Genomic DNA, 11,826 nt, shown 5'->3' on the forward strand with positions numbered 1-11,826 from the left:
AAGAGGCTGCCCAGGGAAGTGGTTGAGTCACCATCCCTGGAAGTATTTAAAAGACGTGTAGATGAGGCGCTTAGGGACATGGTTTAGTGGGCATGATGGTGTTGGGTTGACGGTTGGACTCGATGATCTTGGAGGTCTTTTCCAACCTTAATGATTCTATGATAATAAGAAAATGGAAGCCAAGCTGATGACAACAAATATGCCTGCTATTATTATTGCGTTACACCATTCTGGATGGAGATAAACTCTATCCTCTGCTTATTATTACTTCACCTAAGCTGAAATGAGAACTGCAAATTCATCAGTAAATGGACTGAAAAAATAAATGGACCGCTGCAATTGCAATATGCTTCTTGCTGAAACACTGTGATTTCTTTCATCAGTTATCTAAAGAACTAAGAGTACCTCTAAAACAAGCTGGTAAATCCTAATTGTATGACAATCGTTAAGGAATCTTGAAATTCCTTTAACAAATGTCACCTAATAAGCGAAGCCTGCATTTATCTTTGCCTTAGTATGCCAGAAGAGTTACTACAAATCAGCTGACACTGATAACGCACACACATTAAACCTCTGTGCAGGTGTTTTTTCCAACTGCTTTAAAACACTAATGTAAAGACATTAACTTCATAGCTTTGGTTGAAATTACAATGAACTTTCCCCTTTAAGTCTGACGGACAGACTTCAGAGCTCTCTGGCTGGCTCTTGGCGCTCTCCCCAAGCTAAATGGCTCTAGCAGTGCTGGATGCAGGGCAGATTTCCGATGATCTGGTAAAATGAGCTCAGGAAGCCCACGAGTCCTGCCAAACAAGCCCAGGAAGTGGGGCGCAGTGCTGTCCTCTGCACATAAGGACTCCAAAACAGCCGAGAACACCGATGCTATGAGAGCACCGTTCAGCCCTCAGGATACAAGTTAATTTTTTCTTAACCTCAAGTTGTGAGGTATTTAGCGCTGGCATACAGATGCAAGAACCTGTAATCACAGAACTCTTGTTGTATCACAGATCTTTTATAATTTGTTAAATTACTAGACTTAATTGATTTTTGCACAAGCATTCCCTAACGCTTCCAAAGGGTAAGCAAATGTGATGTTCTGTACCTACAACATTTCTTCACTTTTCTATATACTTTTTATAACTAATACTCCTAAAACTAAACATTTTACTACTACACTTACAGAATACAAAGAATTTCATCATCCACATAGAAGCCCTCATGCCAGTCCAACAGTGCATTTAAGAACACGCTTAAATAAAGCACAAGTCCAAACAGCTTTTAAAATATATGTAAGTTAAGATTTCTATAATCTCTCCTCATTAATATGACTGAGAATCTCCTCTAGAACTGAAAATAACAGAAGATATCCTTGAAATTGAAAAGATATGAAGATTCTCAGCTCAAAGTTTTTCTTAAGATGTAGCGTCAGCACACGTTCAACCCAGGGGCAAACATCACAAGGTAGAATTCTTTAGCTGATCAGCAGCTCCTCAGCCATCCCAGCTCCCGTAACTATCTGAACTGTCTTTCCTTCTGTCACCCACCTGAAATACAAAGCAGCACAGGGAGCAACTGAAGGCATAGTTCAGTTCCGCCACTAATCAAAACCCAGCCACATACACACAATGATATAACAGGGAAGAGGCACAGACAGTAAAATATATACAAAAATCACCCCTCCAAGAATATCAATCTCCGTCCTCTTTTCTTAAATTAATGCACTAGCTGGATAAGGGTTAGAGCTTTCTGATTTCAGCTAGCTATACCAAGATTAAATAGATGTGGGATTTTTTTCATTTCTTCACCTACATCTATTATAGACATTTTTAACTGTGTTGTTTGCTTTAGATATCACAATTATTAATTTTTTTTGCAGTTCACCTTAAAACGGTTTAAGTTTTGTAAGATTTTAGAGTAAATAGATAAGAACATGACATTGCTCACCAAAAGGTGTCATGCATCTGCTCTGCAGTGCTCCCTTTAAACAAATATCCTGATTCTAAGCACAACCTCCAGCATCGTCAAAGGTAACAGAGAGTACCCTCATTTCAGGCACACAGCCCTGGAGAGGAAGGGGTGTTGTATAGTAACATGGAATAAACAAAAAGCCCTCTCAGCTGTAGCTAGATAACAGGGTGCATGCTTGGTCCCCTGAGGTCAGGACGTGTCACAAGCGGGTCTCAGAGTCACAGATGAAGCAGCAGCATCACTTTCCCGAAGTTACACTTTTTGAACAGGCATTGCCATAAGACGTAATGCTCTGTAAAAACATGTACTGAGGAACAAATAGAAACCCTACAGGTGTCCAGACCTGAATTACTTGCAAGCAGCCACCAACACCATTTGAGTGCACAGACAGAATTTCATTAGCTGGCCAAACAACATAATGTAATATTCTCAAAAAATGTTCTTGCTTATCTTCAAACTCTAATTACTGTACCTTTACTTTTTTGATACTACCAGTAGTCCTGAAGATTGTCCAAAAAACGGCTCCAGCTAAATCACGAGCGTGCCATGTCATTTGAATTGAAAAAAAAACAACAGCCAATAACACTAATTACTATGAAATTCTGATACAATGTTCATGAGAAAGCTAGGATGAAGTGAGCTTTTCTTTCTGAAATAGGCCATCCTGGTATCATGTCATTCATTTATCTTGCTCTTCTTAAGAAGTGAAAAATGAGCCAATCATAAAAAGGTCTGTCCTGGTTTTGGCTGGGATGGAGTTAATTTCCTTCCTAGTAGCTGGTGCAGTGCTATGTTTTGGATTTACCATGAGAATAATGTTGATGATAACACATCGATGTTTTAGTTGTTGCTAAGCAGTGCTTACACTAGTCAAGGACTTTCCAGCTTCCCATGCTCTACCAACTGAGAAGGCTGGAGGTGCACAAGAAGCTGGGAGGGGGCACAGCCAGGACAGCTGACCCCAACTGGCCAAAGGGAAATCCCACACCATATGACGTCATGCTCAGCATATAAAGCTGGGGGAAGAAGAAGGAAGGGGGGGACGTTCAGAGTGGTGGCGTTTGTCTTCCCAAGTAACCGTTACAGGTGATGGAGCCCTGCTTTCCTGGAGATGGCTGAACACCTGCCTGCCGATGGGAAGGAGTGAATGAATTCCTTGTTCTGCTTTGCTTGCGTGTGCGCGGCTTTTGCTTTACCTATTAAACTGTCTTTATCTCAACCCAGGAGTTGTCTCATTTTTACCCTTCCGATTCTCTCCCCATCCCAGCGGGGGCGGGGCAGGGGGGAGGACTGAGTGAGCGGCTGTGTGCTACTCAGTTGCCGACTGAAGTTAAACCACAAGGTCCTACTCTAAACACGACAGGAAAATCAAAAGAGAAGACAATGTGGCACAAAAGCATGATGGAGAAAGCTCTTTAATTGATAGTAATACGTATTGTAATCACTGTAAAAAATTAAAAATATTTCAAACAGAAGACTGTATGCAGACATAGTGGCTAAACTGCATTTAAATTTATTTATTTAAGCAACCCAGAGATTTTGAGAAAGAAGATAGTCTAGAAAAGGAAATATTACCATGAATGGAAGTGGTTAACATTGTTGAAAATCGTATCTTCCCCATTCATTAATGGAGGAGATGTCTTCTTCCTATTTATAAAAAAAAAACCAAAAAAACAAAGCCCCAGGACATTTTTGGGGCATGATTCTTCCGTATTACTGAAGTAGAGAGCATCAAAGCAATTAAATGTAGAGATACTAGGTCTGCGTGAAGTAAACCAAAGGGCTAAATAGGATTAACTTATTAAAATAGATGTCAGATATGGAAAAAGTCTGAAACGAGTCCTAGAATAAGCGCTTCTTGAATGACTTCAATGAGAATGAAAATAACCATATTCTGCACAAGCTTCTCAAGGAATCTGTGAAATATGCTATTGTCATTTGAGCTCGTCAACTGCAGCACCTGATATCTCATAATCCTGGTATCTGTATTGTGCTGAAAGTGGAGATGATACACTACTTCTGTCAGGAGACAGTGTACAGATTAGTGGCGGGTGATGACAATACTGACGAGAACTGCAAGGTTAATCATCTGCTATCTCAGAAATTCCATTAGTTGGAGAACCTCAATTTAAAGAGCGTGGGGAAAAAAAGGCTGAGAAGCTAGTATGATCATGAAATTGTGAAGTCTAACACAGTTGTGAATAATGGCCATATGGAAATTCAGCTGAAAGTCACTGAGGTAAGTAACATATGGGTTTGGTTTACTTTAGACCTTTTCTGACTTGACTTCACAGAAACCCAGCTTAGGGATAACTCTTTTTCAATGGAGAACTGCAAGTGAGATGGAGTTCCTCTTCTGCTAACTCCTATAATAAAGGAAGGGGTCTGTCTTTAATTTTTTTTTTGTAAGCCTCTTTTCTGGTAGAAACAGCAGAATCTCGATGGAGTCAGTCTTTGTAACCTGACACCAATTTTAAATGATTGATAAAGAATAAAAAATTGGAAAAAATGGTATAAATGTAATTGGTATTGGTCAATATTAATTTTGGAACTGATAAGCCTAACCCCTAACCTTCTCTTATTTGGGAAATTTTTAGCAATGGAGACTCCAAGAGGAATAGCACCAAACTCTTCAAAAGGGTCACCAGTGGCTTCACATCAATACCAGAGTGGTTTCTTTTTTCTTGTAAGCAATTAGTACAAGCTACCTTCAGAAAGCATTTCCCTGTGTTTTAAAAAAGCTATGTCTGAAATTCGGTGAAGAGTATTTAATTCCCTTCACTTGCTCTTGGGATCTTTGCTCCATTCACGTCAGAGTTCTCGAAGTCTGTAATGAGATGACACTGATCTGACTGCTTTGAAAAGGACTCATTGATTTGTCTTGTAAAGATATTTTAAACTTGGCTTTGCTAGCCTTTTTGTTTGTTTTCCAAACTAAAGACAAACAGGACCTACCTGAGCTATGGCTTTCATTTAGACCTAGAAGAAATTTGCAATTATTACTGTTCAGAACTCTACGCCACTTGATAGATAACCAAGACACAGTCAGATCATTGACTCCCCAAAACCTCCAAATACTAAACACTGCTAAACATAAAGCCTGCTAAAGTCCACAATAATGTAACTTGAAGAAATATTTATAATATAAACCAATCTATGGAAAGGAACTGAATTCCTCAGTCTGAATAGATTTATGTGCTCTCTTTATACCTTTTTTTGAGAGAAGATGGCACCCTTGGAAACCATGCGTGGTCCAAGAAAGGGACTAATGATTAATAAAGAGCTTAATCTCCAGTGTAAGAGAGGTCTTTGAGTAGACTATATACAGACAAAACATCATAATGTTTTGAACCAAGAATCTTAAGCCAGTCCTATATGGATGTATTCCCTACCCCAACAAACATACAGATCCGGATCAAGTCTTTGTGCAGCCAGCTCAAATCACGAGGTCATCTTATACCATGAAAAAAACCCTGAAATTGTAAATCAATACTGCAGTAATCTAAAACAACTTTTGCTTTTTCTCATGTAAAGCTACAGTGCTATGAGGATTTGCCTGTCAAAACTAAATGTGATTTACTGATAGCAATGTAAAAAATACTCATAAATTCTAGCACTCAATGAACTGACATGTGATACTTCTAGTAGGAGTAGGATCATCAACCAGTATTTTCAGGTATGATAGGTATAATCATCCTCTGTTATTCTCAACATAAAACACTGAACATTTTTCAAAGCCTATCACTTTGACGTTTCAGAGAATGGGATGAAGTCTAAGTATTGGGTGAAAAGGGTAGGGAAAAAGGGAATCTTTAACCACAATTAAATTATGGTTATATTTAATTCATCACCTTAGAGGGAAAAAAAAACCCAAACCCAAACCAAAAACCTTTAATGCCTCCAGTACAGGTTAACAAAATGACATGGTTTCACTTGCTTTACTGTAGGTCACGGTGTGGCAGCAAACTGGCAAAAGAAAACAGCTTAACCAAAATGTACACAGTCTGCAGAATTTTGAGGTATGCGCTACACATGCCAGTGAAATGAGGACCTGAATTTCATGGTTGTACTATGACACTTCATATGAACCACAATAAAAGTTAAACTCACATAAGATGATTTACTACAGCTGATAAAAGTACTTGTGTGACATATGCTAATTGGCTGGCAACCATAACATACTACACAATGCTATGTTTTTCAATACAGAGGTATCTGGTTCACACATTCTTTCAGATCTTTGTAAGCAGCAGAAAAATACAGATACAATTGTCAGGACTGTGCTGTATGTCATCTTATGCAAACAAAAAAAGTACGTATCTTATGCATATCTGCACACATATTGTTCAATGAGAAGACTCTTTGGAGGTTATTTTTTAAATGCTGATTAACAAGATGCCTAAATAAAACTTCATATTGTGTTTTTCAAACAAAATATTCTACAAGAGAAAGTTTAATTAGTTAACTGTGGGACAAATTCTTTGTCAGAACTCATCCTTTGAATTCTTCCATGGATCTCCTTTCTCAAAGTTAATCACTCTTTGATCCAGTGAGCAAAGGAGGGGCACAGGATACGCACAGCTAGTGGAACATCAAACCCATCTCAGTGATGGCACAGAGATGTAACAAGTCATTTGGTGTGCTTAATGAAGTATTTAATTAGCTACCTTAAACCTGCTTTAAAAGCACTTACTTCTAGGGATAGTGTCTACATAAAAACAGGACAGAAAACTTTAATGTACTTAACCACTCTTCTCAGAAACTACATGTGAGACTACTCCACTGTTAATTACAATTACCAGACACAGTCAGACTGGATTCCCTTCTGTTAAAAGGGAGAGATAATTTCAGTATGTGGTGGTCAAGAAAGACTTTTTGGGTTGAAATCTTCTATTTCAAAATAAGACAGATCTGCTAACCTTTAAGACCTGCTACATGCCATTGACTGAAGCTTCTGCAGGAGGAGGAATATGAAAGCAGCTCAGCTCGCTTGTCTGAGGGTGGGAAATTTTGCTGCAGTGAAGTTCTTTTGGGATCTCCTGGTGAGAGCATAAGTTTTTAGCAAAATCTGAAAAACACTCTGGTTGCAAGATTATTGGTTTGATATTGAAAATTACATCTCTGGCCATTTTCCTGCATGGAAGGACATCTCTGAAAGTTCCTGGACTGCATTGGTTGACAATTTCTTAAGGCAAATACTAGAGAGACCAACTAGGAGTAATGCACCACTTGATCTCCTGTGCATAAACAGGGAAAAACTGGTGATGAATACAGCCACAGATGGCAGTTTACCTTGCAGTGACCACAGGATGACTGAGCTCAGGATCTCGAGGAAGGATACAAAGTTAAACAGCAGAGTTAATAGTTCAAGAATAGTTCAGAACTATTCTATAGGATTCTATTCAGAATCCTATTCTGAACTTCAGGAGATGGGACTTCAGCTTGTTTAACCAACTGCTAGTCAGATTTGCCAAGGAGGCTATCATTAGAAAGAAAGGTACTTAGGAGAGCTGGCTGGTTTTTTTGTTGGTTTTGTTTTGTTTTGTTTTGTTTTAAAGAAAACTTATTTAGACCTCAAGAGCTAACCAGCCCATTGTACAGGGAATTTTGTCAGAACAACTGCTTGGTGCACAAGCTTCCTAACTAATACGCAAAACCAGAGCATATTAGAAGTGGAAACAAGGATGGGAAGCAAAAAGATAAAATCATTGCTCTGGCACGTAGGGACAAAATTAGGAAAGCCAAAACCCAGCCATAGCTAAAACTGATGAGGGACATAAGGAGATTGTCCAAGTAGGCTAGCAGCTGAAGGAAGTTCAGACAAAATGCGTGTCTGTTAATCAATGAGGGAAACAACTTAGGAATAGATTATATAGAAACGTTTGAAGTCCTCAATCTCTTTTTTGCCATGGTCTTCACAGGCAGAGCCTGATCCCAGATCTCCACGCATACCAGCATGATTTGGGAAGGAGAGAGATGACCAGCAGCCAGGGAGCAGCAGGTTAGGGCCTACTGAGAAAAGCTGGATGTATTCAAATCTATAGGCCGGGTAGGATTCACTAAGCTGAAAGCTTATCACCATAATCATGGTGATTATGGGAGGTGCCTGATGACTGGAAAAAGGTAGTGTGTTATGCCCACCTTTAAGAAAGATGGGAAGGATGACCCAGGTAACTGTAGCTAAACAGTTTCCCCTAGCTCCCTGGAAAGATGGCAGATCACGCCGTGTCCCTCGGAATCAATTTCCAACTATGTGAGGGACAGTAATCAGGAATAGGCAATATCGATTTACGAAAAGCAAATTATGGTTGAGGCTAACAGGTGATCTAAGAACAGCCTATACCATTTGAACAGCAGTTACAGGAGTGACAGAGCCCAGCTCTTCTTGGTAGTGGCAAATAGTACCGCAAGGAGCAATGGTCACAAGTTGTTGTTTGGTAGGACATTCAGAAAAACTTCTTCACTAGGTAAATAGCATAGCACTGGAAATGGTTATTGAGAGAGGCTGGAAATTCACAGCTCAGCTTTACAGAGCCATGGCTTGACCTGGTATAGTGTTGGCAACTAACCTGCCTCATGCATGAAGTTGGCCTAGACAACCTGCAGATGCCCCTTCCAACCAACATTTCTAGGATTGTGTAAACAGTCTGATATTTTTAGGACACTAAAGAATGTTCCTGAGGAAAGTTTATTTTCCAAGTTTTGTAAGCGCACACTGTACTAAACAACGGAGTGACTCAGGAGACAGATAATGGGACATACCCTTTATCTCACATCTGGCCTGCCTCAACCCCGTAGTTCTTAAACATCCTTGACAACTGTGTAACAGACTAGAAAAAAAGGTCTCAGTCCATAAGACAAAACCATTCTGTTGCAAGTAGCAAAAAAGAAATGAAGTACTGAATTTGCAGAATAATTATTTTGCAGTAATATAAGCATTTCCTTCCCAACAGAGATAGGAAAGTTTGTACTGCTGATGCCCAAGTTGCACTTACTCTTCCCAGTAAATGATGGAGTTGTCTGTCCAACATTTCCAAAACCCCATCAGAAACATGTCTTATTAAAAAGGCACACATTTCTCAGAGCAGAACTTCACTACTTAACATTTTTCAGCAAACACAGATGATGTGAATTAACCACTGACTTAGTTATTATTGATCATGTTAGTTCCTCTATGATCACTGGAGAACATCTATGTCAATGCATGCTTTTCATCTTGTCCGGAGCAATACACTGTATTCCCAGTATCTAATGAATTTATGCTGCTTCTTAAACCGTTAATATCTGCAGATTTTGATTATTTGTGCAACAGTTTTGAATTACGGCAATTAGTAGTACAAGACAAATACCAAAGGACAGTTAAAATTGTTGTAGTTTGTGGTAACTATTTGGATATGACTGAAGAACCATACCTGTACTTTAAAAAAAAAAAAAACATTTCTAAAAGCCAAAGCGTAAAATAATTTATCAGAGTATCTTCTTGAATTCTGCCACATACAGATCACCTTTTCCTCTACAGACATAAGGCTTCTATATCACCACTTGAAGTTTTTTGTTTTCCTTTCCATCACTGTAAGCTTCATATTTTGGCAACTAAACTTTGCTTTAAAGAAACACCACCTTCTTTCCTGCAGTTCTACTTAATGACCCAAACATGTGGCAGCTTTTCTGTGAGGAGAACTGTGCAACTATGTGGAAGCTCAGTAAAATTCACGTGCGCTCATCTGGGGACTAGGCAGTAACAGAGCTGTGTCAGTGAAGAGCTCACAATCTACAAGTGAACAGAAGAAACAGATGCTGCTGAGAAAGAAATGCTCCTTCTGCCATCATTGTTTTGTAATGGGAGCGAAAGTAAATAAACAAATAAATTATCTAAACAGAAAGATACCATAAGAAAACCAATTTTTTCTTCTAAGTCTGAGCTGATTTCTGGTGCAACTTTTTTTCCCCTCACCCCAACCTTTTAAAAGTTACTACTGTTTATTAATCTTCAACCATAAAAAAATTAACTAACGCTGGAATTTTTCCATTTTCTTTAAAGGGAAGGATAATTTAATAATAGCTAATATACCTCTCTCCTTCCCGTTTTATTTCAAGTTCTTATAAGGACACTTTGCTTAACTTTTCTCCTCCTGAACTTAAATTCCTTTACCAAGTAACCCAAAACAGAAGAATAATATCACAAAACACATTATAATCCTTAGCTGATATTAGACTTGCAAAAAGTCTAATATAAGGGGGCTGTGACTCCCTTGGTCATCACTGCTCTTCTGTAAAAACACACCAGTTCCCCATGTTGTTCCCTACAGGCTTAAAAGAGGGATGTGTTATACCTAAATCAAGACACTGGTATCCACATAGAGGGGGGTTTTGTTTGACATTTTTTTTTCTCAAAAACTAAACTAAAAATAATATTATTATAATGGTAAACAATATTATCTTTGTACTATGAACAACATATGGGAATGAGATGTTTTAATTCTCTATGTGCTTGATACTCTAGGGACGTAACACCATAATGTAAAAATTAACAGTGAAGACAATAACAACTGCAAGAACAACACCGCACAGAAGTGACAGGAAATGCTAAGACAAGGCTTTTAATGGTATTTATTAAAGGTTTAAAAATGGGAAATCTACCAGAAAACATATAGTTCCCCTTACTCTTCTTTTAGAAGAATTCAAATTTTATTTGGAAAGATGCCAAATTCTCAAGAAGGTCCACGCAAACTGTCTTCTATTCAGGAATAAATGTAAAAAAATCAAGCACGTAAGTAATTTAGCTTGTGGAAGTAACACAACTGAGTTTGATAGGACCATTCCTATGTTTAATATAATTCATATACACCAATGTTTTAGAAGTATTAGGAGCGTAAGACAACCTGAATAATTTTTCCTGAGTGAGTTTCATGCAAAGAGATCTACTCCCTAAATAAATATTTTGCCAACTTTCAAGTGTTTCTTTGCATTGTGCCACGGAACACATTACAGAGAGATGTGAGCCAGTATTGACCAAACTGGTGTATCCATCACACACACTGCCAACAGATACACTGGCTTAAGTTTCAAAAGCATAGTTGCATTATCAAAATACCACACCCAACCTAATCATCTTACTTTAGATCAGCCAGGCAACAGCGATAAATGTTTGGTGCTAGAGCCAGCACAACCACCACTAGCTTGGGGGAAAGAAAAGGGATATCTTTACTCTGCAAGGTGTTAAGCAGGGTCGACATGCCCTCAAGATGGCCCAAATGGCCATTCAACACTTCAGAATGGTTCATGCAACACTTCAGAAATAAACAAAAACCGGCACACAGATGATATTAAACACGTTACACTTCAAGGAAGTTAACACTTATGAAGGAGGGGTATTTTGCAAAGCACTACTTACAGGTATGGAGGCACTCAGTTACTGTAGTTGGCTTGATGAGATAGCCTTTACAGATATAGCAGGTGATATGAGGATTGAAATCTTTCACCAAGTGCTTCCTCTGAGTAGCCATTCGTGGGGTAGGAAACGCTGGCAGAGTGCTCGGGCCAGAGGAGCAAGTCTGAGAGGCGTCGATGCCCGCGGTTCACAAGAGCTGCGGCGCTGCTCTGTGCAACTGGACTTCTCCAGGCATTTGCTCTTAATTCTGGAGGTCTCACAGAGACATGGCTCGTAACGCCTGCTCCCGTGCCAGGCGAGTCATTTTCCTACCTGTAACACACGTGGAAAGAGAGAGGTGTGTAAGCCTGGCAGCACAACACCGGTGACTGTGCCCCGGAGGACAAGTGTCGCCATAAACTTGGCAAGGCCACCCGGGTTATTATTTACATAACAGCAGCTGCGTCCCGGCGCTCGGCAGCCAAGCTCCG

General features: G+C 39.2%; 1 protein-coding gene across 2 annotated transcripts in view; it reads right to left on the reverse strand.

The window, feature by feature from the left end:
* Positions 1-11,826, reverse strand: part of PCGF5 (polycomb group ring finger 5) — a 67,520-nt gene that overhangs the window by 29,557 nt on the left and 26,137 nt on the right. For both annotated transcript variants that reach the window (XM_009320101.1, XM_009320093.1), the window contains exon 2: positions 11,360-11,668. In XM_009320101.1, the coding sequence (XP_009318376.1) occupies positions 11,360-11,471 (112 nt within the window). In that variant the 5' untranslated portion in view covers positions 11,472-11,668. The remainder of the gene's footprint in view (positions 1-11,359; positions 11,669-11,826) is intronic.

The sequence above is a fragment of the Pygoscelis adeliae genome, unplaced genomic scaffold, assembly GCF_000699105.1.
Source record: "Pygoscelis adeliae isolate BGI_AS28 unplaced genomic scaffold, ASM69910v1 Scaffold190, whole genome shotgun sequence".
In the NCBI taxonomy this organism is placed as follows: domain Eukaryota; kingdom Metazoa; phylum Chordata; class Aves; order Sphenisciformes; family Spheniscidae; genus Pygoscelis; species Pygoscelis adeliae.